This window comes from Malus sylvestris, chromosome 5 (genome assembly GCF_916048215.2).
Source record: "Malus sylvestris chromosome 5, drMalSylv7.2, whole genome shotgun sequence".
NCBI lineage: Eukaryota > Viridiplantae > Streptophyta > Magnoliopsida > Rosales > Rosaceae > Malus > Malus sylvestris.
In genome coordinates, this window is record NC_062264.1 from 37495369 (window position 1) to 37522692 (window position 27324).

The window sequence follows — 27324 nt, forward strand, 5'->3', positions numbered from 1 at the left end:
AAAATGCTTCTGCCTTATTTGATGCATTATTTTGGGATGCCTTTGAAGTTTTTTGTCTTGGGGGCATTTTTGTCCAAATATTTTTGTTGAAACTTGGTGACACCAAAATCACTATTCACCATTTACATTGGCTTTATATATAGATTCCACCAGATATATAACCAGAATTTTCAATTAGCTTCCTCCCTTTCCCATTTATTTATCTATTTTCCTTTTGAGGTTTTCCTTCTTGTAGAATTAGCATTTCTCAACATTTTTAGTGGGAAATCCCTTTTCTTCTTTCACAAGTTAATTTTTTAGGTTAGTATCTCTTACGAGTATAATTTATATGGAACGGATAGACCATTACTTTAATATTTATAGTAATGATACAACGTCATGTGAAGAGAAACTTACACATATTATTGTATTATTATTACGAAATGATGCTGTGACAATATATCTATTCCATTGAAGTCCTCATCTCTTATAAGAGAACAACTTAATTGCAACACATCTCTAATCTCTTTGTCTACTTATCACTTGATGTGTGAGATGTAACACTAAAGGTATGAATCAAGAATGATAAACGACAAATGATAACCACACACATCCCTTCTCTCTCCCACATACCCTTATTAAATCTTGCTCGTTGTTTTGGTTAATTTACTTAAACCAATATCTAGAAGCAAAGAAAAGTGTGTCGGAAAAGAAAAATGATGCGTGTTTATATTTTTTTCAGTAAAACGTGATTATCATTTTCCTTGCTATGTATTTCAATGTCTTATAGGCTTGGGACTTTTTCGATCTTGCACAATTGGGGCACAAAAGATAACTTGGTTGGATCATCGTCCACCACTCAAACCAAGCACTTCATGCGCATATGACTAGAAAGACAAAACCCAACCCATTCATGCCCTCTAATTGCATTTGACATTTAGCCCACCCCAATCATTTGCCCTTTCCTTTCCCACCAAATTTTATCATAACCAATTCAACGGAAATTTCTACCACTACCCTTGAACCAACCCACATGGCAATGCGTAATTGATTTCAATAATGTAAACATGACATCCCAAGTCAAGGACGTGAGTTGGATTTGATACCACCAGCGGAGTACTCTAGGGGTGTGCGGAAGTCATTTTCCATGAGCTAGTGCCCAAAATTAAGTCATCTTCTACTTCAATGGAAGATGTTGCAGCACAGATTGATGAAGTTAAAATTAGCAAGAATACCAATAAACAAAAGGTGAAATGTGTTTAAGTGCAGAGTATTAGCTGCAGTAGCAAAGCAGAAGCTACTCTTCCAACATTTTCCATGGTCCAATTTGGAAGCAAAGGTTCCAAAATATGATCCTTATGCCTTGACAACATACATGCTCTATTTCCTAGTAGGACACATCATATTTAGCGATCGATTGAGCTCGAAAAATCAATATCTCCATAGAATTCACAGGTTGTAAGAAGACTGAATCAAAACAGTGCTCGCGCTAGATATCCGTTGAAATTCCATTACAGAACTTGCAAGGGCCTTGTTTCTCATCGATTCTTCACTACATATAGAACAGCATTAACTTGAATTCTGTCAAACTTCGGATTATGTCTACTGGTGTTCATTTTTTAATAGTTGGCATAAAGGATTCAGATTGAAATCAAGAGTCTAAGAGTATATGAAACTACTCTAAATTATATGTAGTGATTGAATATATGCAACTACACAAAGAAGCACTTTACCGAAAACTTGAGTCAGCATTAATTGAATTCAGAAACTCATTTGTCTTCAATTAAAATGTTCGGCCAGTTTTGATCAGCCTGTAACTTCACAAACTCAGCCAAAATCTTTATCTCTTCATCCTGCAAACGGGCTCCAAAAGTGCACTGGCCCCTTGGCGCGCATTTCTCACCAAAACCCTGCAAATTCACAGAAGATACATACACTATCTTAAGTTAGGTGCAAACATATGATGGTTAGGAGGCAAAGTTTTCAAATTAGATTTAGAAAAACTTGCCGGCATTCTTCCCTTTCCAAAGTAAGTAACACGGTATATCTCCTCTTCTGTATCAACTCCGTTTCTAGAGAAGAAAATTGCTCAAATTATCAATTAATTAATTTAAGAACGATGAAAGTGATATCATATTATTACACTTAATCAATATCAATTGTTTCAAACTCTGAAACAGGTCCAAGTTATGAAAGGTGATAATGTAAAACATGGCCTTTCTTTGTTTTTTATTTCCTTAATCAAGATGACAGGGCTAGATCAAATTGCGCATAAATGCCTTGAAACGACATCAACATACAATATTCTCCAGTATCGGTTGCAGAGAATACAAATCAGTGACTCAAAGGGTTTTGAAAGCCGTATCAGTATTGCCCTATTCATCTTCATTTTCAGAAGCTAATTAAATCTTGTTGAAATGCATGCATCTAACTAAACAATTGACGGAGGTTGTGCCGCCTTACCTCTGTAGGTCTTTAGTAAAGAGTGTTGCACCCTGGAAAGAAGACACAGTAAGAAATAACAAAGATTTTGAGCGATAACTATATACGAGATTTGTTGGTGAATGGAGGCTCACTGGTTGTATTATGTTTCCACCTGCATCATGACATCCAATGCAAGTTCTACGAAACAATGCAGCTCCTCTTTGAACATCAATGGCTTGCGCATGCGAGACTGCACAACAACGACAACAAAATTCGATAAAGTATTTTATTTTAAACCATAAAAAAGCCTCTACGAGTCCAACAAAGGCAATCTACACTAATTACAATCAAAGCTCCCAAATGGCAGCACTCCTAAACCCTAAAAAACAAAAGTAAAACTATGAAACCATATTCACAAGATTTACTCGTTTCGATCTCTATCCTTTTACCTGTAACAGGTATTGGGTTCGAATCCCTCTCTAACACAACTATCATTAAGTAAGCACACAACTTTACATTATTTCAAATGATTAACCATGTACTGGTATATTATCTAAGACCAACTACTACTTTATCTAAGACCAAAACATTACTGCACTGGAAAAAACATGGCATCTTGGAAATTTGAGGGAAATGCAGGAGTTATTAAACTTATATGCATTAATTGGAGGGATAAAACCTACAAGTGATAAGTACTGTTTGGTGGTCTGTGGTCACCGCTACTTGGTACTTACCAGGGGTGATTGAGAGTGGAGATAAAGTCAGAACTGCAGCCAATAAGGGAGGAGCCAAGCTCTTGAGAGACTTCCATTCTTCTTGCTTTTGAGGAATTGGGTTGTGTCCTCCTCCTTGCTTCACTGCACCCTGTATATAAGAACACACTCTACTTTCTCAAATTTCAGAATTTTCATCTGCCAATTAGAGAGAGAGAGAGAGAGAGAGATTACCTTTGGGAGGCAAAAGGTACCATTAGGGCTATTAGATACCAGAGATGTAAGCAGCATTTCTCGCTCTAGTGGATGACAAAGTTGAAAGTGTGGTTGCAACTTGCAGCCACAAATGCAAAATACCACAAATATATATATATATATGCTTATTTTTTTGGGAACTTTAACAAAAAGCTATTGTTTACTTTAACGAAAAATCATATTTTTACATTAAAAAGTTAATTATGATATTATTTATTTTACCCTTTATTTTGTCCTTATCGTAAAAACTCAAAGTTTTTAAGTTTTTTTAATTATTTTTCCTTATTTTTTCCCCTCTTTTCCTATTAGAATTTTTCTAAATTTGATGAATTTTTATCTTTTTTATTTGTTGGAATTCATATTATAATTTTAAAGCTAAACGCTACATTCTATAGGAAAAGGGTTACCGCCAAAATGATAAATTTCTTGGAAATAAAAATTAATGTCTCGTCACTCAGTACTACGATTTGGTGGTATTCTTTTTCACTTTGAAGTGAGAGATCGTAGGTTCGAATCTCGTGGATGGCGAATTCAATACCAAATTACGCTGCTTATTATGTGGCTTAGCCGAACTTTTCGTTCTCTTAGCGTAAAAATATCAATGCACTAAAAAATGTCTCAATATTCTTTGTAAATTTTGACAAAAAAAATTTATGAATGTTATTGTCATATCTATGTGTCACTATTCTTTTGTGAATTAAAATAAAAAAGTTTTAACGAAACACTCCTGGTATTATTCACTTTTAACGAAAATGATATTTTATTCTAAAATATCACTCCTGGTACTATTCACTTACAACATCTTTTTGTTATTTTGATTAAAACTCAAAGTTTTCAAGTCATTTTCATTAGTTTTCCTTAAAATAAAGAGTATCAAAAGTCTTTTTTTTAATTTTATAAAAACCTAAAAATTAAATCTTATATTTTGACATAATGTTTTATAATGTTGATATGAGAATTGACGTTAAAGTGTAAGGTGTCAAACTGTAGTCCCTAGCATTTTTCTTGAAATTTTTTCATATAGTTGATAAGAGTAGATTTAAGTATATTTTATAGGGATAAGAACTCACAAGTAGAAATGTATAAGAAGTGAAATTATTTTCAAAATACATACATACTAAACCCTAAATTCCATCTACTTTGACTAATCGGTCTTTGACCTCATCCACATATTAACACTCAATAACCATGAGATGATCATCTTAGGATGGTCCTTTTGTTGACGGATGCTCCCATTACATTTGCAGTCTCTGAAGAATTAGAGCCAAATATGTGACATCTACATCGAGAATTCAAATATTATCTACGTCATTAGATTGATCCTTAGTAACTTCAAAACACATGCGTATTTGTATGACTAACTTCTTTTCTACAAGGTTGATTAGTAATTTTAATCTAAAATAACAAAATTTAATAATTTTATTACAAGTGATGTCATAGATAGGTTATTAGTGTTGTCAATGCCAGCGTTTTTAATTTTAAAGAGTTGTCAGTACACAAATTAATGAAAAGCTGATCCAACTTTATACGTCGTCGTGTGAGCGTAAATAGAACGTGTTAAAGTAATTTTGCCATGCTGTCGTTTTGCGAGTTCCATATCTTCATATCTCGTCATCGTCTTCCGTACTAATCGCGGAATTGCGTGCCGTCCTAACGCTTTGCTATCTTCAGAGCTTCGCGACTCGGGAGCCGTAAATTTCCCAAGTTTCATCAAATTTCCAGCTCCAGTTGAAAAATTCGACCTCTAAACAAATCGAAATTCGAAATTTAGGGCTTTGATTGGGGAAATGGCGATGCTTTTGGAGGATATTCTGAAGTCGGTGGAGCTCTGGTTAAAGCTGATCAAGAAGACCCAGCCTTACGTGGACCCCAATCTCGACCCTGTTCTGCTAGTTCCGGGCATCGCCGGTTCGGTCTTGAACGCCGTCGATGAAGAGAGTGGTGCGGAGGAGCGCGTTTGGGTTCGAATCCTCGGTGCTGACTACATGTTCCGGACCAAGCTTTGGTCTCGTTTCGATCCTTCAACAGGTAAAATCGTTGAAAATTTTGAAACTTCTGGGAAGAAAATTTGGTGGCTTTGTGTTTGGTTGCTGAGGAAATTGTAGAGTTGGGAGAAAGTCTGCTATTTGTAATTACATGATGAAGTTTCCTGTCATTGATCATGTATATGATTTGTCATATAGTTCAATTTAGTTTCTGAAGCTGAATTGTGTATAGTGGTTAAATATTAAGGTAGAAATATTGTTTCTTTTCGATTTACAAATACATAAAAAGGTCGAAAAAGTGAAATTTGAAGGCCAGCTCCGGCATCTGTTGGTTAACTTTTAAGGAATGTCAATTCGATTTATGTGTGTCGCGATGCGCCCTTCCTGCAATGGTGTACGGCAGGGCACAAATACACATCAGCTCTAGCTCGAATTGTTTGGAAAGCTTTCAAATGCATTGGTCAGTAGTCATGTAGTAAGCATGCTTGCAGTCCCTCACGTGCATATAGGAAAGTCGGTTTTCGATTGGAATGATATGAATGCATTTTATATAGTTACGCATATGCTTCTGTGGAACAATAGAAATAATGATCTGTTTGTTAGACAGGCAAAACTGTGTCTTTGGATCCAAACACAAGGATAGTGGTTCCTGAAGGTAGATATGGACTTGAGGCAATCGACGCCTTGGACCCTGACATGGTATGAAGCATAACTACTTAAAGAAGCCAACCTCGATTTTCTATTGTTTTTTTCTTATGCATGATTTTTATTATCGATTTCTTTTGAGGTTTCCTTGATTCTTCTCGCTTCCTCATGTATTGGTCAGCTTTACTTTTCATAATTTTAACTGCAAATTTTTTGCTCCTTTCCTTGTTAATTTGCTACACCAAATGAAACTCCTTTTCTTCCCAACTAAAATCTAGAACCTTCAAATAACCATCCACTGAGTCTCAGATTTTTTTGCTTTCTAGAAATTGTGGAAGCTCTTTCTTTGGCTTTTTATTTGTTATAAGTAGATGATTCAGTACATGCCAAACTGATATAGTAGGATTTTAGTGAAAAGTTAAAATAATAATTGAAACTTATCATAATTGGGTACAGTATTTAATGCTTATATTTCTTATTTTTGGAACTCTTATCTCATTGATTCCTGAGTAGTTTTCTGGAAGTGAGGTTGAAAGTTGAACCAATGATAAAATTATGTTGATGGTTTGTCTCATGCAGGTCATTGGACAGGAGTGTGTATATTATTTCCATGACATGATTGTTGAATTAACCAAGTGGGGTTTCCAAGAGGGAACGACACTTTTTGGGTTTGGTTATGATTTCCGCCAAAGCAACAGGTATCTGGTTTATTTGAATGCCACTTAAAAGTCCCAAAGATTTATTTGTGAAGGGTATGCTTTGTTTAGGTAATCACCGTGGTCAAGGTTTTCAATATGGTTACGCTTTGTTTTTGTTTAGGTTGCAGGAGACATTGGATCGCTTAGCTGCAAAACTAGAGGCAGTGTATAATGCTTCTGGAGGGAAAAAGATAACCATCATAACTCATTCTATGGGGGGCCTTCTAGTGAAATGTTTCATGTGCTTGCATAGTGATGTAAGGCGTCCACTCTGCTTCTTGAGTAATAGTTATTCTTGTCCTTTTCTTATTTTGCTCAGGCCATCCCCTTTCCAATTTATTGAATCAAATACGGCTTAACAATATGGTCTAATTTTTGTGTTGCAATTTATATCCTGTAATTTGATGCCATTTGTTTCACAGGTTTTTGAGAAATATGTGAACAAGTGGATTGCAATTGCTGCACCATTCCAGGGTAAGTAAGTGATCATGTGCAATTAGCATTTGTATAACAAAATGTAAACTGAAGTTTAGTTTGAAATCAACCTCTAATAGCTTGTATAATCTCAGTTGTTATACTGCTCCTGATTCATTTGTAAAGCTTTAACCTTTAAGGTGAAGAATTAAACAAAAGCTAATTTGTGGCTTTTCATTGTCGTGCAGGTGCACCTGGATATGTCACTTCTACCTTTTTAAATGGAATGTCATTTGTTGACGGGTGGGAACAGAATTTTTTTATATCAAAATGGAGCATGCACCAACTGGTATGAGTCCATTTCTACGGGCTGTGGAATTTGAAACAAAAATGTAATCTTGTTACAGGATGAAGAAAGTTATTTGTTAAAAGAGAAAATATTTTAAATTAAAACAAAAAATAACAGAATATGGTAGAAGTATATGATAGTAAAGCATTCACAAACATTTATTTCTTCTTTGCATTCATTTTTTTCTTACTGAGGTTTGTTGCAATGTTCCAGCTTATTGAGTGCCCGTCAGTATATGAATTGATGGCTTGTCTTGATTTTCAATGGGAACATCCTCCGCTTTTGGAAATGTGGAGAGGTAGGCCAGATGGTGATGAGAGATCTCAAATTATGCTAGAGTCTTACCCCCTGGTAGAGAGCGTCCAGATTTTTAAGGAGGCTCTTGCAAATAATACGGTAAGCGCCACCGTATATAATTTGGTGTTCCTTTAAAATGTAATTTAAAGTTAAAAAGTTTGCTTGCATGTTCCCTTCTCTCCCATGAGATGAGGTTGCTTGGTCTCTTCTCTCCTTCTGGATATCTTTATAAAGTGGTTTTCCTTTTATTGTACACTTGTATGGCTTATTTAAACTTACACTGCATGTTTTCGTAATTTCAGGTCAATTATAACGTTGAAGATATTCCCCTACCATTTAATATGGAAATCTTGAAATGGGCTAATGAAACACGCAAGATTATATCTCGGGCGAAACTTCCTCCTCAAGTTAAATTCTACAACATATACGGGATGAATCTCGAGACACCTCATAGTGTTTGGTAATTCCTCCATGAAATCTCTTAATAAAATCCTTCTGCTGCTTGCCTGCTATTTTGGATAATTGTAGGATAAAAGTTTCAGGTCATTCTAAAAACACCTCCAGATACGAATGTCTTTTATCATCGTGGCTTAATTTAACATCCAAGTCAACTACTCTGCAGCTATGGAAACGAGGAAACACCGGTCACAGATCTACAACAGCTACGCTATTTCCAGGTTATTATCTTTTAATGGAGGTGCTACCACGATATGTTTGTATGATTTTTTCCAGGAGATTACGATCACAAGGCCTAACTCATTTTTGCATTGAATCAGCCTACGTATGTATGCGTCGACGGTGATGGGACAGTTCCGGTAGAATCAGCTAAGGTATGTCGACTCCCCTGTCCGTACTCTTAACCGGTCTTCCACTCATTCAAATTTGTTTCGGTCAGTATGAGTTGCCAATGTTTATATTCTTCGGTCTCGTGTGAATTCCAGGCAGATGGTCTCGATGCTGTAGCAAGGGTTGGAGTCCCTGGCGAGCACCGAGGAATTCTTTGCGAGCGCCATGTGTTCCGGATACTCAAGCACTGGTTGAAGGCGGACCATGACCCGTACTACAACCCGGTAAACGACTACGTGATTCTACCCACTGCATTCGAAATGGAGAGGCACAGAGAGAATGGTCGAGAAGTAACATCTGTAAAAGAGGAGTGGGAAATCATCTCCGAATGCCAAGACGCCGATGAAAAGCCTGTGGTGAGTTCCGTATCGGTTTCGGACGCCGGAGCAGAGGCCTGCGCAACTCTCACTGTTCACCCTCGGAACGAGGGAAAGCAACATGTGGAGCTGAATGCTCGAAGCGTCTCGGTCGATGCATGAATATAAGAACAGAGGTGCATTGGATATTGCAGGTGCCTTTGTATATAAAACAAGATCTTAAATAATAATTAATCCTAAAAAATAATTTTAATTAGAAGTTAAACATCTCCTAAAAAACTGTGAAGTTGGCAAAAAAAACTAAGATTAAACGGGAAACATAGATTAATTGAGGCTGCTGCTCTAGAACCTAAACTTGGTAAAGAACCACCGGTTCTTGCCGCTTTTGAACCGCTCCTCCAACCGGGCCTTTACTTCCTTCGCCGCCGCCACCTTCTTGTCCCGCGTCTGCAGCGAGTCGACGGTCGCCACCTCCTTGAGGTCGACGTCCAGGTTGTAGCGCGTGGGCATCACGTGCTGGTGGTTGACGAGCTTGATGAAGGCCTTGACCCGGGACTTCTTGGCCGTCTTCTTGGCGGAGTCCTTCCGGATCACCTTGCTCGGGTATTTGGCTATCCCGGCAACCAAACAGTGCCCGTACGGCCTGTCGCGCGTACCCTTGTCGAAGTTCTTTAGGATCACGGCCTTCCGCCCGGCGTACCGGCCCTGGAGGAGGAGCACCGCCTGGTTCTGCTTCAGAAAACTCACCATTTTCAAAAGAAAATTGGCGGCTGCACGGTGGAGGAGGAGCCACTGTCGTAGCGATTAGGGTTTATATTATGTACGGTCTTAGGTTTTTTTGGGTCAAATAATATGGGCTTAAAAAGGCCAAAATGCCAATGGCAGCGGAAGCCAGAAAGCCAAAATGATGATATAGTTACGGTCTCGGGTTTTTTTGGATAGTTATTATTTTTTTTAATTGGTTGGATGACAAATATTAATTGGATAACAAATATTAATTGGTTGGATGACAAATATTAATTGGTTGGGTGACATTACTGGGATTGCAAAAATAAATTTCTCCAACCCAAAGAGTCTAAAGACGACCCTATATAGAGACATTCTAGTAACATTCACTATCATGTGATTATATCAGTTTATTTATGTTAATATTGTCTATAAAACACGAACTTATGCGATAGGGTTTTTATTTTTTTTTAACAAACAATATTATCAACACTAAAAGGGAGGGGATGAGCTTAGCCATTACGGACTAGCAATAATATGGTTCAAACTCGTCTTTGAAGAGAATCGAATTTAAGAACTCTCACTTACAAGTGAAGAAAATCACTAAACCATAATACTAAGTGACATAATTAATGGAATTAGTGTTACTGTTTTTTTGCGTTATTTTGGTAATTTTCTGCGCCACTTGACTTTGTCAATCTTGTCATCCTTACGGTACTTAGACTTGTTGCATTGCAATTAGACACGAATGTTGCATTGCAATTAGACACGAACTCAGACAACAAACAGACTTGTGTGGCCGAGTCCGCAATGCAACATACGAAATCTCGCACTGTAACTTACCCTACATTGGCATATATATTTTTTGCTTGTTAATTAACTATTGCAAATCTTTGCACATAAGAGAATGTACTGCGGAATCAACATCGACAGAATTAAGGAAGTATTATTGAGGGACCGGTGGGTGCACGTACGAACCAGATACAAATCAATATAGTTACAAACAGTTCATAATCTTCTGAAATTAAGATTAAACTACTGCGCAGGGCAAGCAGCACAGGTCGCAGAGGCAGCAGCAAAACATGGCAGAACAACTGCAACATATACACATAAGAAATAGTTAGTTGCCAGAGAAATTAATTAATTAGGAGGATTAAGAGAGAATGTTTAATTACCATCCCGCCCAAAATCCACCACCTCTCTGTTGGTGATGAAATTTTGGTGGCTGTTGCTGCTGCTGATAGGGAGCTGCCTCTTGGGGGTATCCAGCTGGAGGTCCATCACTTTTCATAGGGTAATTAACTGGTGGTGCAACAACAACATACGGACCACCTTGAGTTATAGTACTGTATCCTTGCTGAACTTCTGGTGGTGGAGGGTACGACGGCGGCAGATGCCCTTGATATGCACCGGCCGGTGGAGGAAGGTATGAAGTGGGCGGAGCCTGATGATGATCATGGTTGTAGTGACTCATGGTAAAGATTTTACGAGAAAAATATTTGAATTTAGGGTTTTGAGAGAATGTTTATATCTCTGCTTAATGAAAAATCTTTTCTCGATTAATTATGATTAGCTTACAACACATGGTTTTATGTATATATATAACCGTTTTGTCCTTATAGATATTTTTTCAAACTTGGCGGCCTTAAACGCGTGATTATCTGATGTTCAGTAGTTACCTCCATTTCAGTATAACGTATGCATTCTGTCTTGGAAAATATACCACCACTCCTTCAGTCTTATACAATGGGAAGAGATCCTATCCGGATCTCTCTCACCAAATTCTGGAGATTCGGAGATCCAGATCCTTGAAATTTGATCTAATAATTACAAATGGGGAGTTCTTCTAAAAATTATAATAATTGTCCGTTAGATCAAATTTTAAGGGTCCGGATCTCTGGATCTCTAGGATTTAGTGAAAGAGATCCGAATGAGATCTCTTCCCCATAACTCATGCAAACCTATCAGTTAGCGACACATGGCATGCTGACCCACTCCTTTGTTGGGTAGTTATCTAGGTCAAAGAAGAAGCTTCTCTGCTTCATTTCAAAGTTCAAACTGTCAAGTCATGAAGATGGTGGCGATAAAAAAATCACTCTAGGAGACTATTTGCCACTTATATTTTTGCTCTTCTAGATGGGCTGCAAGAAACATATGCTTATTATCTTATAGTTTATATATAATAGATAAAATCCTTAGGTATACATTGCTCCTAGTTGGGTATTGATATATAGGATTTTCTAGTATCAAAATTCAATCATCTAACCATTTTTGTGATATAACATCAAACAAATTCCGTAACTTAACGCTTCATATCTAAAAGCAAAATTGGCTATAGTTAGAGCATCTACAATGAGTTCTCTGAATGAGCTCCTAACTAGAATTTAGAGATGATTTCAAAAAAAAAAAAAATCAACTCCTCCAATCATGCTTCCTATCCACCTTCTAAGATAAGAATTCATCTAGGAGCTCTTAAATATAGGGAGGGAAAGGAGCTCCTAGTGGTTCTCTTAATTAATGTTAAATTGTTTTAATATTATTTTAAATAAATCATTAAATCTTATTGGCTTATTATTGATTCATAGCCATTATGACTCAAGTCACTGTTTACTGCATATGATGTGAGCGGAATAACCGTATCTTTAACAACTGTAGGAAACCTTTTGCTACAGTTTTTCAGTTGATCACCAATATGATTCAGTGTCGATTGTGTACTTTGAAAGTTAAGCCTTCCACCATTAACATAAGGGTCTTCCATAACTAGAATGTTGTTGCTCCTTAGTCTCTAACTTGTTTGTTGCCTTTCCCTATGTGGTTTAGACTTTGGTTTGTAGGTTTTCCCTTTTGTTTGCTGGTGCCTTGAATTTTCTTCTTTGCATAGTTTTCATTTGTTGTTCTCTTTGGGCTTTTGCCCTTTTAATATATTATTTATTTAACAAAAAAAAGGAGTACAACTTTTTTAGAGAGCTACTAAAATAACCATTTGATAGTTTTAGCTAAAACTTTATTTATTGTAACATCCCACATCGCCCAAGAGAGTGGATCATGTAAGCCTTATATGTATATTCTCATCTCTACCTAGCACGAGGCCTTTTGGGAGTTCACTGGCTTCGTGTTCCATCGGAACTCCAAAGTTAAGCGAGAATGGGGCTAGAGCATTCCCAGGATGGATGACCCACTAGAAGTTCTGCTTGCATGAGTTCCCAAAAACAAAACCGTAAGGGCGTGGTCAGGGCCTAAAGTGGACAATATTGTGCTACGGTGGAGTCGAGCCCGAGATATGGTGGGGGCTCGAGCCGGGATGTGATAATTTGGTATCAGGGTCAATCCCTGGCCAGAAGTGTGCCGACGAGGACGTCGGGCCCCCAAGGGGGGTGTATTGTAACATCCCACATCGCTTAGGGAAGTGGATAATGTAAGCCTTATATGTATATTCCCATCTCTACCTAGCATGATGCCTTTTGGAAGTTTACTGGCTTCGAATTCCATTGGAACTCTGATGTTAAGCGAGAATGGGATCAGAGCATTCCCAAGATGGGTGACCCACTGGGAAGTTCTGCTCGTGTGAGTTCCCATCTATACCTAGCACGGGCCATCACCACATCCCGGGCTCGACTCCACCTGTAGCACAATATTGTCTGTTTTGGGCCCTGACCACGCCCTCACGGTCTTTAGCCCTCACCACATCCCGGGCTCGACTCCACCTGTAGCACAATATTGTCTGCTTTGGGCCCCGACCACGCCCTCACGGTCTTTACCTAGCACGGGCCCTCACCACATCCCCGACTTAACTCCACCGTAGCACAATATTATCCGTTTTGGGCCCGACCACACCCTCACGATTTTATTTTTGGGAACTCACACGAGCAAAACTTCCCAGTGGATCACCCATCCTAGGAATGCTCTGGCCCCATTCTCGCTTAACTTCAGAGTTCCGATGGAACCCGAAGCTAGTAAGCTTCCAAAATGCCTCATGCTAGGTAGAGATGAGAATATACATTTTTATTTTTGGGAACTCACACGAGCAGAACTTCCCAGTGGATCACCCATCCTAGGAATGCTCTGGCCCCATTCTCGCTTAACTTCAGAGTTCCGATGGAACCTGAAACTAGTAAGCTTCCAAAATGCCTCATGCTAGGTAGATATGAGAATATATATATAAGGCCTTGCATGATCCACTTTCCTGGGCGATGTGAGATGTTACAATCCACCCCCCTTAGGGGCCCGACGTCCTCGTCGACACACTTCCGCCCAGGGATTGACTCTAATACCAAATTGTCACATCCGGCCTCAGGCCCTCATCACATCCCGAGCTCGATTCTGCCGTAGCACGATATTGTCCGATTTAGGCCCCGACCACGCCCTCACGGTTTTGATTAAGGGAACTCACACGAGAACTTCCCAGTGGGTCACCCATCATGGGATTGCTCTCACGCGATCTCGCTTAACTTCGAAGTTCCGATGGAACCCGAAGCCAGTGAGCTCCCAAAAGGTCTCGTGCTAGGTAGAGATGTGAATATACATATAAAGTTTATAGGATCCACTCCCCTGGACGATGTGGGATGTTACACATTTGAACCTCTATTTGGCAATGTCAAATTTCCTGCTCCATCCCATATGTTTTTCCTTATTCAATTAATATTTGTAGAACTCACTCTTCAAAACAAATCAATCAAAACTATTTTTGATGATTTATGATTGGTGTTGCATTGTTAGAACTCACACAACAAAACTTTTAAAATATAAGAAAGGCATAAGATTTTTTTATATGCCAAAATTGGTAGCACACAATTTTTATGACAATTCACGTAGAATTGATATATCGGATAGAACTTCTATCTATCTTCAAATTACGTATCATTCCATTTAAAATTTAACATCTCTTTCAAAGATACTTTTAACTTCTTTGGACTATATTTATATGAGAACTTTAACGAAAAGCTCTCGGTACTATTCATTTTAACGAAAACCCATATTTTTACACTAAAAAGTCAATCCTGGTACTATTAACTTTACCTTTTATTTTATCCTTATCGTTAAAATTTAAGGTTTTCATATATTTTTTATTAGTTATTTTTTATTTTTTATAATAATGCTGAAAATTGAAGTCTGCTCAAATAAATGTTTAAGCTAAAGAAAGAAAAGAAAAAGGTAAAAGTTGAAAAATGGGATGAACAAGTGTCCAAAGTGTGTGGAACACAAAAATATGCTTCCCCCTTCCTCACCCGGTACCCTTTACCTTTAGCAAATTTCGTGGCAGAAACACACTGCAAAATAATACTGAGGAATACCAGCACCTAATCTTCATACAGTTCATATGGGCAGGTCCCTGGTTTTCTCCACAAACGTTCCTCTCAGAATTTCTCAAATACCCAGATCAATTTTACCTCCCAATCGACCAAGTTACTCACTTTTTCTGAATCCAAAGCAAAAATTGCAACATGGGTTTCAAAGATTTGGACTTTCGATTGCCAAACCGACGAGAAGTCTCTGCACAAAGGCCGTGTTGTCTGGAATTCCAAACCACGAGCTGTATGTGAAAGTTGGCGCCAAATCAACCGGACCAATTCGAATTGGTCAGCTCGTTGGAGTGGTTGAGAAGGCCGCTAAGACTGGCGCTGAGGTTTGCTCTTTAGCTCTGTTTTTGTAATTCAATGTGCCGGCATTGCGTAAATAATTTAATTTAAGAAGAATCCAGATGGAATTTGCTTTTGATTCTTGTGGGGAATGGTTGAATTTTTGTTTGTTTTTAATCCTGTTGAGTATGGTAATTTGATTTTGGAAGCATTGTTGGCTTTTGGTCATGCCTTTGCTTACTCTGAGAGTGTGTTATTTTACTCTGGCAACGCCTTTTTTTCCCGCTTAATATATGTTTGGGAAGGAAAGTTGTTAAATTTCATCCTGATAGGAGTTGGCAACTACACATGGTCAAAATATTTTCACAAAAAAGAGGTATTAAAGGAGAAAAACATTGCCGGTGTGATATAATATGATATAGTTTTGCTGCTAGAAAGTATGTTGATTCGTCGCGTTATGTGTAATACTTGCCGTGTTGTCCATTACTGAATCATCATGAACTTCTTATAGCTTATGTTATCTCCGTCTCTTTTCAGGTTGTGATGAATGCTGTTAATAAGCCTCGGAATATCACCTATAAAGGAGTAGCGGACTTGGTCACTGAGTAAGAACTGAATCGACATGCTTTCATTAGTGTGTATGTTTTGATGCTTCAATTGGCTTGTAGTGATAACACTATCTAGAATGGACTAGAAGTTTGACTCTTTACATGTAGAGGTTGAAACTTACATGTAAAGGTTGAACCTTTTACAAGCAAGGTTCACTAATCATGAAGGAAAATTCACTTATCATGTGTTCCGTTCTCATTCTTATAACAGCCTAGCATGAATTTTCGTGTGATATGAAAACCATTTGCAGCACAGATAAAAAGAGTGAAGCCACAATTTTAGAAGTTGTGAGAAAGAACTTTGAAGATCACCTTATTCTTGGAGAGGAGGGTGGAATAACTGGAGATGCATCATCTGATTATATGTGGTGCATTGATCCTTTAGGTTAGTATCTTCTAAGGTGCAGTATAGGTGTGCTTGTGCATATTGGGTTTTTCACGACTCCATCAAGTATGATATGGTTTCATGAAATTGGTGTTTCAGAACATTATTTACTGTAAATTTTTTTCAGCCTTCATAATTCTTGCCTCAATACTTTTGACTTTTACTTTTTCCATAACTAATAGTAGCAAAATTACTTAATTAGTAAATATATGTTTATGTATATATCCGGAAGTTCATATACTCATACATATAGGAATGTTTAGAGATGAACTTTCTGATGGCTGTTATGAAATTGGAAAGAGCTTTTAGGGTAGTAGCTGGGGTAGCGTTTTATATCCAGATACCTTTTATAAGAGTAACCTGACAAGTCTTAGTTTTGTTCTATCTAACCTCTGATATCTTCGTAGATGGAACAACAAATTTCGCACATGGTTATCCTAGCTTTGCAGTTTCTGTTGGAGTTTTATTTCGAGGAAAACCTGTTGCTGCTGCCGTGGTACTGATCACATATAGTAGATTTTATTTGACATGTTGCTTGCATGATTCCATGATATGTTAAGATGTCTATTTGATTTTCCAGTACTCCCCTTCACATGTGGGCCTCATTATTAGAGTAAAAAGTGTCTTCAACTTACATAGCATGGTTGCTATGCAATGATTTGAGCTCAGGATCTCTTACTCTGTTGCCATGTTTACCATTATTTTCAAAAGCTCGAACTGTTAGGATGTGGACCAAAAATCATCTTATACTGTAATGTCTATGACTGACATAGTGGAAAATTAACATGTTGGTTTCCCGTTTATATTTTCAGGTAGAGTTCGTTGGGGGCCCTATGTGTTGGAATACCCGCATTTTTTCTGCTAGTGCTGGTATGGAAGTTCTGTCTAAATATTTGCCTTAGCCTTATTTGATTTTATAAGTGTACTATTGACGTTGAGCTTCGATTGATAATCTGTGTTATGACAGGAGGGGGAGCATTTTGTAATGGCCAAAAAATTCACGTGAGCCAAACTGATGAGGTTAGTATTTCTTTTGTTAGAAGATTTTTTTTTTTTTTTTTTAATCTATAACTATGCTGAATCATGGTACTTTCAGTTGATGACTAAGTCTGATCTTATGGGATGCCAGAATATTTGCAGTGGTATCTTGATTGACAGTTATTGCTATTCCTTCGTACTAGAATGCAATAAATAAAAGTACAAAACCATAACATACCTTAGGCTGTGATTATTTTTACCCAATTTTCTTCAGAAATTCCAACAACCACCAGAATGTTAGGCATAAAGGTAGCAAGTTAGAAACTAGAAAAGGTATAATAGAGAAAGATGAGCAATCTCATGTGTTTCGTGTACTCTGTAAAGGAGAAACCATTTTATATTTTACTGAGGCTCATACTCTTCCATATTTTAGGTGGGACGATCTCTTCTTGTTACTGGATTTGGTTATGAACATGATGACGTATGGATCACCAACATAGAGTTATTTAAAGAGTTCACCGACGTCAGCAGGGTAATAACATTTCTTTTTTAGTGCTAAGCAATTTTTATTTGAGCTTTAGGTTTAGGATTAATAAACTTCCTATTTCCATCTCTCTCTTCTTGTTTATGACTTTAACTCTTTTTCCCCCTTGGTTTTATCCCTACATTGTAATGGTTAGGGTGTTAGAAGGCTCGGTGCAGCTTCAGTAGACATGTGCCATGTAGCTCTTGGGATTGTAGAAGCTTACTGGGAATATCGACTAAAGCCGTGGGATATGGCAGCTGGTGTTTTGGTAATATTTTGTTTTCTCACAAACTCATGTGTTAGGTGTTTGTGTAATAATAATATTTGGAAGTCCATTGTTATAATACTCAATTGAATACCTTCATGTTTTGGTTTTGTTGAAACATAATACATCGGCAGAGAATTTTGTTTTCTCTCTCAATTTTAGTTTTTTTCCCCAAAGCAATTTGGTCTGATTTTTTATTTGCATTATATAATATATTGTTCAGGTTTCTCTTTTCAATATGTTTTTGTTTTTACTTAGTTACGAGAGCCTAACTAATAATTGATACTTTCTTACACATGGGTTAATTCTTTTTAATTTTTCTAGTTGAACTTAATACTTGGAAAGAGTTGTGATAACTCAAAGTATCCATCGGAAATCAAGCACGTAACAAAATAATATACCAATTGACAGTTCAGTTCCAGTATGAATAGTTTGTACGGGAAGAACTTACAAATAATAGACTTTTTGTCGTTAGACATATCCTTTACGTTTGTATGGCAAGTATTTGAAAGTGCTGCTTCATACAATCTCGTGACAAGATGCTTAAACTGATGCATGAAAATTATAGTTCACTTGTCTCTCAGCAGAATCATGGTGACCAGATGTGTGATTTCAATTATTCATAGAATTTGGTATTGCAATTTTGAGCAGATAGTTGAAGAGGCTGGAGGAAAGGTTACGTGCATGGATGGCGGAAAATTTTCTGTATTTGATAGATCTGTCTTGGTATCCAATGGTGTGCTGCATGGCAAGGTTAGTCTTCTAACTACAGAATCTCAAGTTTTAAGATCAAACCACGGTTACATATGCATGATCTTAACTTTTCATTGCCTTTCCATTACTACCACTAATCTTGTTCACTAGTTATATAACCATTTACGAAGAGTCAAAGGCTAATTCAGTTTACTTAACTTGATGTATGTTTCTACTCATGAAGTGGCAAGCTTTCCTTTCCCTTTCTCCAATTTTTGGGTTAGGGTAGGTCGGGGGAGTGAGTAGTAGAGCAGATGCTTACTGTAAGTCCGTAACAGAGCTCTGAGTAGTGCTATAGTTTCTTGTAAAAGATGCCGTAGATTGTAATCATTTTAAATGTACTAGTGGTTTTAAATAAAAAAATTCTAGAAATTAATTCTTGTAAAATGCAGGTTTTAGAGAGGATTGCACCTGCAACAGAGAAGTTGAAGAGCAAAGAAATCGATTTCTCATTGTGGTACAAGCCCGAAGATTACACAACAGACATTTGATGCACCTCTCAGTTCTTTTTTCTTTGTTTTTGCCAATCGTGCCGAGAACATATCTGCCACAGGATGGTGGTCTCTCATTGTTGCATTGGTGACGTTCGCTGTAAGTCACATTTCAATCGCACATAATATAAATCATCGCCGCATGTCTTCCTTTACTGATATGAATATTGCTTTAGGCAAGTGGAATAGGTTTGAATTGATCTAATTCAGAAATAATCGTCGATAATGTTGATGGATCGATCGTTTTCGTCAAGAATTGATCCTCTGTGAAATCACTGCATTCACTCTAATGAAGCAGAAAGAAAAATGTGAATTTTGGGCAGTATTTAAAACTGTATCTTCCTTTCATTATTCTGTTCCCATCATTTCTTATATATGCATTCCTTTAATTTTGCTTCTTTAAAATAATAATAATAATAATAATAATAATAATAACTAGAACGTTATTTCTCTGCTCATAAGCAAAGTTGCCAAGTACTCTGCAACTTACTTTTTAGTTTTAGGACGAATTTCGGCACCCTTGATAACAAGCCCTTTCTTCCACTGCCCACCAAGTTGATGGAGCGAAAAAATCATGTTGCCATACTGCTCAGGCGATGCTCTAAATTCGCCGGCTGGGATCTCAACCCATTTTCCTCTCTGCTTTTGCATCAGATCAACCTTACGTGTGTGCTTGTCACCAGCAGGGGTTTCGAGAGTGAATTCGACTGGTTCTTCCCATCCATATTCTTTAACATTCAGCTTGACCACAAGTACAACTTCATAAAGAGTTCCGGGTGACAGGTATGCGGTATCAAGCTTCCCGTACACTTCTAGCCTACATACATCTAACAGTTCAGCAACATCAATGGGGTCACCACTGCATTTAAACCATAAGTTAGGACCGATTACTATATAGCAGTAATCAATAACTAATTGTGATGTACGGGTTGAAGTTTTCGATACCCGTCTTCTACGTTCCAGCGCCAGTAACGACTGTCTCTGCCCCAAGTGATCGAGAGATCTCTTGCATACACCGTGAAACAGTTGTTCGGAATTCTTATCAACCCAATACTTCTGCAATAACAATTTGTTCATATTTTCAAGTTGTACCAAGAGTTTTGCTATATTTAAGGCAATGATTTTCTCACACCCATTTTCTTCTTTTGCACACCCTGTTTTATTTATGTCCTTTGATTCCCCTTCGGTTTATACAAATATTCAAGGGCATTATAAACAAACAAGTGTGTCCAAAGGGAGAAAATGAGCGTGCAAAAATCATTTCTTGATGACTTGCAGCTTAAGTTTTGATCATTTGGAGCTACCTTTTACTAAGAATTAGAACAATTTCATGCAGTAACTGGAAAACAAAGAGGAAAAATAATTTAAAATTGTCAGAAAGTTGGATGCAGGAATTTCACCTTTTTCATTTCGTCTAAGAAAATTCCTTTTTGGAGCTCCTCAAGGAGTTCTCTAGGGGAGGGCTCGTTGATAGGTGAGTCAGAATCCTTTACAATGGCTTTATAATTATGTGGGAGCTGTTTCACTTGCTGTGCTCCTGCGGCCGCGAGGTTAGAGGGAGTTGGCTTTGCTTCTGGTGCGGCCGCGAGGTAGGGGAGTTGACTTTGCTTCTAGTGAAACCGCAGGGTTAGGGGGAGTTAGCTTTGCTTTTGTTGCGGCTGCGATGGTAGAGGGAGTCAACTTAGCTTATGGTGTAGGGGGAGGTGGTGGGGGTGGTGGGGGCGGTGGTGGTGGCGGGGGCGGAGGTGGAGGTGGGGGCGGGGGCGGGGGCGGGGGCGGGGGCGGGGGCGGGGGTGGGGGCGGAGGTGGGGGTGGCGGGGGCAATGGGCTAGAGTGTTGACCCAGAGAGCGCCTAGTCCCCATCTTTTTATGTAGTTATTCAATTATGTTTTAACTTTATATAGATAGGAAGACAGGGCTAAATTAGTCAATTCCACAAGTCACCAGAGGACCAGATTGGCATGAACTCTGTTTCTTTTACTTTGGAATTTCGACCATGTGGGAAAGCATGATATCAAGCATGAATTCCTTTTCTTTTAATTTGGAATTTCGACCATGTGGGAAAGCACTAGATTGGCCTAAGAATTTTTTGCTAAAGTTTTTGGATTCTCAACTTTTTGTATTTGATATGTATAAAAAGAATTTGTTAAATACATAAAAAAGTTTATTTCTACATTAAATATCATTAAAAATTAATATTAAAAAAAATATGCAAACATTACTTAAATATTATTCATCTCACATTCTTAGACGTAAATGTACTAGTGTTTGCAGTCATAAGTCTAAGATTGAGAGTGCATATCAATAAAACTTGATAATCAAGAGAATAAAGAACAGTAAAACTTGATTGAAGAAAATAATAAATTCAACAACGTTAATGAGTTCTCTTGTTATATATATATATATATATATATATATATATATATATATATATTATTAAGGAGGGGAGGGTTTAAAACTATTACAATAATTTAGGGGACGGGAGAAGTTTCGAACCCGCGAGGCATGATTGGAAGCCCAACACCTTATTCACTAGGATATTGGACCACATGCAATTAGTTCTCTTGTTTTCTTTCTAAAATCAACATCAACGAACTGAGTGTTAGAATAATGTAGCTGAATAATAAATTTTTGAACGTTACCTCAAATTACAATGTTCAAGACTTCAAGACCATGTGATAGTTGATTTAAACATTCAATAAAAATGAAAATATTGGGAAGCTGAAAGAAAAAATGATTGCAAAGAGACTTAGGTTTTTTAACTTTATATGTTGAAGAAGGGGGGGGGACTATTCCCACTACACCAACAACTCGATTATGACATCTTTTACATTTTTCTCTATTTAAATGTTATATCCAGGATGTATAAAAAAATTTGGGCTCCCCAAAATTGGGAGCCCTCACCGTTTTACTCAGCTACCCTCAGGATGAGCCCTGTAAATTGAAAAGTACTTTCAAATAAAGCTTTTATTCCATATGCTAAAACTTTTGTTTGTTTATCATATGTATTTCATTAAATAACCTTCATTCTTAGATAAGGTATCACATCCAATATATTATTCTCATTTATAAAGTAATATTTAAATTTGTAAGTGATTATTGCGGTAGCAAAAATCTTCAGTTTTCAGTTTTGATGAATTTGTATATATAAAATAATTAAACACCTTAATCAGTGACCACACGTTTTAAGTGTGAGAGATTTGACCAATAAATTTTTGATGGTTAAGTCAGTTTTTGTGCTCAAATAAATGTTGCAAACCGATGGAAGCAAAAGAAAGAAAAGAAACAGGTAAAAATAAAAAAATGGGATGAACAAGTGTCCAAAGTGTGCGGAACACAAAAAGATGCTTCCACCTTCATCACCCGATACCCTTAAGCAAATTTCGTGGCAGAAACACACTGCGAAATAATAAAACAGGAATACCAACACCTTAATCTTCATTCAGTTCAAATAGGCAGGTCCCTGGTTTCTCCACAAACGTTCCTCTCAGAATTTCTCAAATACCCAGATCAACTTTACCGCCCAATCGACCAAGTTACTCACTTTTTCTGAATTCAAAGCAACAATTTCCAACATGGGTTTCAAAGATTTGGACTTTCGATTGCCAAACCGACGAGAAGTCTGTGCACAAAGGCTGTGTTATCTGGAATTCCAAACCAGGAGCTGTATGTGAAAGTTGGCGCCAAATCAACCGGACCAATTCCAATTGGTCAGCTCGTTGGAGTGGTTGAGAATGCCGCTGAGACTAGGGATGGGCAATGGTTATGCGGGCGGGTAACCGCGGTTATTTTACCCATAACCGTTTATGTTCATACCCGCATAACCGTTTACCCGTTGGGTAATTACATAAATGGTTATACCCATAACCATAACCGTTTATAAACGGTTATCTATACCCATAACCGTGTACCCATTTACCCATAACCATTTACCCATTTAACTATAACAATAACCATTTACCCCGTTTACCCATTTTTTCACCCGTTTATCATTTTTTTACCCATTTACCATTTTTTTCTCCCGTCTACATTATTTTTTTCTCCCGTTTATAAAGGTTCTCGCTGCCGCTGGAGGTAATTGTATCGAATCCCTCGTCTCTGAAATGGATAAGAAGAATGGCATTGTTGACATTCAAATTGGAACCCATTTCTGCAACCTGGACTTTTGGTATAGCTTTTTGATGTCGCTCCGAGTCAGCTCGTGAGCTCTGAACAAACTCAGTATTGAGTCAAGGTTGTGGGTGGCTGTGGGTTCGAACTGGAGCTTTATGGAGGCAGAAATGGTGGAATCTGGAGACAAACCACATGATTTTTTGAGATGGGTGTTGGAAATGGAGGTTGGGAAATGGAGTAGGGGTAGGAGAGCGAGGGTGATGATGACGCATTTGAAGGTGGGCTTTGGGGGATTTTACAGAGAGAGTGACGGAGAGAGAGACGGAGAGAGAGAGAGAGAGAGAGAGTGACGAAGTCGAGAGGCGGAGAAAGAGAGTGACGGAGTTGTAACTCTGAGGGTTTTTAATTTTTTTTTTTTAATTTTACATATATTAAATTAAATGGGTAAATGGATACCCGTTATAACCATGAATATTACCCATAACCGATGGATACCTGTTATAATCGCGGATAATACCCATAACCGTCCATTTAAATTTCATGGATAAACGGTTATACCCATAACCGTTTATTTGTTTAAACGGTTACCCATACCCATGGGTATTTTGCCCATCCCTAGCTGAGACTGGCGCTGAGGTTTGCTCTTTAGCTCTGTTTTTCTAATTCTTTGAATGTGCCGTCGTTGCTTAAATAATGTAATTTGAAGAAGAATCCAGATGGAATTTGCATTTGATTCTTGTGGGGAATGCTTGAATTTTTTTCTTCTGTTTTTAATCCTGTTGAGTATGTTAATTTGGTTTTGGAAGCATTGTTGGCTTTTGGTCATGCCTTTGTTTACTTGAGATTTAAGGTGAGGAATAGGAGGGCAAACTGAAGGTATGAGTTTTAGGTGAAACGAAATTAATGGGTGGTTAGGATGTTTGTGGAAGTTGGGATATAGGTCTGGCCGTTAATGAGGTCTCGTGGAGGTTACATTATGGGTCTGGGCATTAATGGTGAGTGGGTAATGGAAGGGGAGGGGTAGATTATAGCTGGTGACAGAAAGAGATGAACCCTCACAGAGAAGGAAAGTACACTAACAGGGGAGAGAGCTCAAGCTGCCAATTTCCGCATTGAACTTTAATTTTAGCCGTTTACCACCTGAACTTTTTTAATTAGCCAATTTTCTCTTTGAACTTTAATTTTAGTTCAAGGGGGTAATCGGCAACTCCATACAAGTTCAGGGGGACAAATATGCCTTTGGAAAAATTATGAGCATCTGAGCCACAAACTGATTAGTAATGAATGATTATATCATACCTCTTCAATTTAGTAGCACCTTTTGGTATCTCATCTTGCTCTTTATTCCTATTCTTTTTTGGTCTTCTAGTTTGCTTGCGGTAATAAGGAGGCTTAATGTGTTTATTACCAGTTTTTTCCTGCAAATCTTAGCCAGGCATTGGGGAGATAAATTTCCCATAAGCTCTGTACTATGCTTCTCTTTTGTATACTGGGTTTACATAGTCGATTGGACTCCTCTGTTGTCTTGTAATTGCGGCCAAGGCATGACAACAAGGAATACCACATAGATCTCATTTTCTGCATGAACATGAGTGTCTATTTAAATCCACTGCATAATGCGCCCCGTACATGTGTGTCACTTGAAACTTGCCTCCCCGGCATTTTGAGCAAGGCATGAACCACTCTCTTGAGCAATCTTTTCCAAAATCTATACAATTTTAGGTCCAACCTTCTGATGCCATTTATCTTCTCTTTTTATTTGTAAGTAACTATGAATTTTCTGTAGCATTATCAATATAGGCATGCCCCTTGCTTCTAGAGTTTTAGAATTGAAGCACTACACAAATTATTTAGCAAAATACCACAGTTAGAACCTATGGAGAAGTGTGACCTGCTCCAATTTTTAGTTAGTTTTTTTTACCAACCAGTTATATGCACTTTCAGATAGCATCAAGATCTTATCTATCTCTGCTTGCCATGTAGGAACAGTAGTGGCCCTAGCTGCAGCCCCTAAGCTTTGTTTTAGTGCCGAATTACCATGGCCATCGGAACTGAAGTTGCTATGAAGGTGCCTAATACAATGTCTATGCTCTGCATTAGAGATTAAGTTCTCAATAGCTAGTCCCAAGCCCTTTTGCTTGTCTGTAATAAATATCCATCCATTTCCATGCAGTATGCCAACATCTTAAAAAAAAAAAAAATCAAGAAACCAAGTCCAGGTCTTTTGATGTTGCAGCTATCACACCCAACCACAGTCCTACACTCTTCTATGAATCCCTTCATGCAAGCATCGTAGCATATATACATCCTCTAAAAGACAGGATCATCATCCCTCAATGTTTCCTTGTATTTTTGCAGTAGCAAATGACTTAGCCTTGTAAACTTGATCCTAAGATTGGCGCTCTGTTTTTGTAATTCTTTGGATGTGTTGGCATTGCATAAATAATGTAATTTGAAGAAGAATCTAGATGGAACTTGCATTTGATTCTTGTGGGGAATGCTTGAATTCTTTGGATGTTTCACGATTTTTCAACAAGAGGTCGTTGTGTTTCGTAGTTTATGAGAGAATGAATTGAAGAGATTTTAAACGACTTGGTGGTTTTTTAGCAACACAGTGCTGTCGTTGGTGATTTTCGAGAGAGAATGTGAGGAGAGAAAATGGAGATGGAAGCAGAGTAGAGGTTATGTCCTAGAAGCAGAATTGCTGGCTTCCACGATCATCAGCATGACCGCACACGCACAACCCTGTATTTAAACATCATTTCAGAAATGTCGATCATCTTCGAATAAATCGATTGATTCCAGAGACAGAGAAAGGAGAAGTAAAATGACGGAGGCGAGAAAAGGGAGACGGCGGCGATAGGAGGGAGATGACGGAGGTGAGAATGTCTGTGTCGTTCTCGCAGGGTCTGCGTGGACGGAGGAGGCAAGGAGAGTTCGAGAAGGAAATGGAAAAGGCAGACTTTACCATCCTTCTTCCCTTTACCACGATTATCAACACGTGTGCATCAAGATTAGCGGCAGAGAGAGTCTGTGGCAGATTTGTAAATAATTTGAAATCCACCCCAATACATTATTCATTTAAATAGTGCAATTTGAATCCTTAATTAATTTATTTTTTGTTTGGTGAAACTGGTAAATTCATTGCCAGGGATAATGCCAATTGATTACAAGGAAAGCTGAAAAACATATGGCTAACATAGAGTATAACATAATACAGACAATAATTGGATCGTTTAGGGGATAAGACACCTAGACGCTGCACTAAGTGCAATGCCTCATCCCCCGACAATCCAGGAATGACTAACTAGAAGGAGGACAAGGTAGACCGTCATAGTTGAGAACATGCACCAAAGAAGATGGAGGACTCACGACCAAGTGCCAACATCCATCTCCTGAAATGATCTCGACGCAACCATGTTCGTCGCCAAGTTAAATGTTCTTGAAGTCCAAGACCAGCGACAAGCATCAAAAGACTCTCCCAGTTGAACTAGCTACCATGGTGAACCGAGCCCAACAGAGAAGAGATGACCTAATTCGAGTTTGATTCAACCACTACATTGGGAAACCCTAATTCCTAAGCCAATAAACACCCCTCAGCCACTACCAATGCCTCCGCAGTCAACATCGAGGGCACTATAATTACACTTCTACAAGCAGCAACAAACCCCCAAATGTGATCCTTAAGAACAATCCCCAAGAAACTCATCTTCGTCGCCACGTACCAGCTGACATCCACATTAACTTTCATGAATAGAGGGGAATTAGGGTTCCAAGTAGTAATAAGCTGGGGGATAACACCGGGACGGGAATGAACCCGAGCCTTGAGGTTAGCAGCCACAAAGGTGTTCCTCACACAAGAAATATAGTGAATAACTTAGTCTGGAGATGAAGGTTTTTAAGCAAAGATAGTACAGCGGGCTTTCCAAATCTGGTAGCATGTAAAACCTATGACTGACAGCCACCAGCACTGAAGCCATC

The 27324-nt window shown here is 38.1% G+C and overlaps 5 protein-coding genes and 1 pseudogene across 18 annotated transcripts in view; 2 read left to right on the plus strand and 4 right to left on the minus strand.

Moving 5' to 3' along the window:
* Positions 1–1384: 1384 nt before the first annotated feature.
* LOC126620656 (cytochrome c6, chloroplastic-like) lies at positions 1385–3452 on the minus strand. Of its 4 annotated transcripts, none has more exons than XM_050288874.1 (7): positions 3351–3450; positions 3138–3267; positions 2556–2653; positions 2443–2474; positions 1988–2051; positions 1713–1889; positions 1385–1526 (listed from the first exon to the last, which is right to left on the minus strand). In XM_050288874.1, the coding sequence occupies exons 1-6, from the start codon at positions 3405–3407 to the stop codon at positions 1749–1751; spliced, it is 522 nt and encodes a 173-aa protein (XP_050144831.1). In that variant the 5' UTR covers positions 3408–3450; the 3' UTR covers positions 1385–1526; positions 1713–1748. The 4 variants fall into 4 exon arrangements, with proteins under 4 accessions (XP_050144831.1, XP_050144830.1, XP_050144829.1 ...); XM_050288873.1 differs by having other exon boundaries at positions 1385–1531; XM_050288872.1 differs by lacking the exon at positions 1385–1526 and having other exon boundaries at positions 1646–1889; positions 3351–3452.
* A 1532-nt stretch (positions 3453–4984) lies between these two features.
* On the plus strand, positions 4985–9181 carry LOC126623694 (lecithin-cholesterol acyltransferase-like 4). 2 transcript variants are annotated; one of them, XM_050292650.1, is made up of 11 exons: positions 4985–5399; positions 5964–6055; positions 6581–6699; positions 6821–6956; positions 7122–7173; positions 7362–7462; positions 7676–7858; positions 8062–8219; positions 8382–8436; positions 8536–8589; positions 8701–9181. In XM_050292650.1, the coding sequence occupies exons 1-11, from the start codon at positions 5159–5161 to the stop codon at positions 9082–9084; spliced, it is 1575 nt and encodes a 524-aa protein (XP_050148607.1). In that variant the 5' UTR covers positions 4985–5158; the 3' UTR covers positions 9085–9181. The 2 variants fall into 2 exon arrangements, with proteins under 2 accessions (XP_050148607.1, XP_050148608.1); XM_050292651.1 differs by having other exon boundaries at positions 5156–5399; positions 5960–6055.
* LOC126623695 (60S ribosomal protein L27-3-like) lies at positions 9122–10440 on the minus strand. Its single transcript, XM_050292652.1, has one exon. The coding sequence runs from the start codon at positions 9670–9672 to the stop codon at positions 9265–9267; it is 408 nt and encodes a 135-aa protein (XP_050148609.1). The 5' UTR covers positions 9673–10440; the 3' UTR covers positions 9122–9264.
* A 134-nt stretch (positions 10441–10574) lies between these two features.
* LOC126623696 (cysteine-rich and transmembrane domain-containing protein WIH2-like) lies at positions 10575–11230 on the minus strand. The gene is made up of 2 exons (XM_050292653.1): positions 10824–11230; positions 10575–10742 (listed from the first exon to the last, which is right to left on the minus strand). Exons 1-2 carry the CDS (start codon positions 11120–11122, stop codon positions 10679–10681), a joined length of 363 nt encoding a protein of 120 aa, XP_050148610.1. The 5' UTR covers positions 11123–11230; the 3' UTR covers positions 10575–10678.
* A 3579-nt stretch (positions 11231–14809) lies between these two features.
* LOC126623256 (phosphatase IMPL1, chloroplastic-like) overlaps positions 14810–27324 on the plus strand; it is a 35052-nt gene continuing 22537 nt past the window's right edge. For 2 of the 10 annotated variants that reach the window (XM_050292087.1, XM_050292088.1), the window contains exon 1: positions 23963–23979. Coding sequence is in view for 5 of the 10 variants with exons in the window: in XM_050292079.1 (XP_050148036.1) it covers positions 14966–15271; positions 15762–15829; positions 16084–16217; positions 16625–16713; positions 17030–17087; positions 17185–17237; positions 17629–17727; positions 17876–17989; positions 18638–18739; positions 19132–19230 (1122 nt within the window). In the remaining 5 variants the exon portion in view is untranslated. Of the gene's footprint in view, positions 15272–15761; positions 15830–16083; positions 16218–16624; positions 16714–17029; positions 17088–17184; positions 17238–17628; positions 17728–17875; positions 17990–18637; positions 18740–19131; positions 19386–19733; positions 19875–23961; positions 23980–27324 lie in introns of those variants that run through there. The other 8 variants (XR_007623711.1, XR_007623712.1, XM_050292079.1 and 5 more) reach the window with 8 other exon arrangements.
* On the minus strand, positions 19552–20519 carry LOC126623258 (lectin-like; annotated as a pseudogene).

Bases quoted from the DNA above. Each gene is read 5' to 3' on its own strand.
- LOC126623694 (XM_050292650.1), top strand. From the start codon at position 5,159: ATGGCGATGCTTTTGGAGGATATTCTGAAGTCGGTGGAGCTCTGGTTA. The intron at 5,400-5,963 runs GTAAAATCGTTG...TTTGTTAGACAG, and splicing joins TCGTTTCGATCCTTCAACAG to GCAAAACTGTGTCTTTGGAT. The intron at 8,590-8,700 runs GTATGTCGACTC...TGTGAATTCCAG, and splicing joins TTCCGGTAGAATCAGCTAAG to GCAGATGGTCTCGATGCTGT.
- LOC126620656 (XM_050288874.1), bottom strand. From the start codon at position 3,407: ATGCTGCTTACATCTCTGGTATCTAATAGCCCTAATGGTACCTTTTGC. The intron at 2,052-2,442 runs GTAAGGCGGCAC...TTTCTTCTCTAG, and splicing joins TTTACTAAAGACCTACAGAG to AAACGGAGTTGATACAGAAG. The intron at 1,890-1,987 runs GCAAGTTTTTCT...GTGAATTTGCAG, and splicing joins TTGGAAAGGGAAGAATGCCG to GGTTTTGGTGAGAAATGCGC.
- LOC126623696 (XM_050292653.1), bottom strand. From the start codon at position 11,122: ATGAGTCACTACAACCATGATCATCATCAGGCTCCGCCCACTTCATAC. The intron at 10,743-10,823 runs GTAATTAAACAT...TATATGTTGCAG, and splicing joins GGTGGATTTTGGGCGGGATG to TTGTTCTGCCATGTTTTGCT.
- LOC126623695 (XM_050292652.1), bottom strand. From the start codon at position 9,672: ATGGTGAGTTTTCTGAAGCAGAACCAGGCGGTGCTCCTCCTCCAGGGC.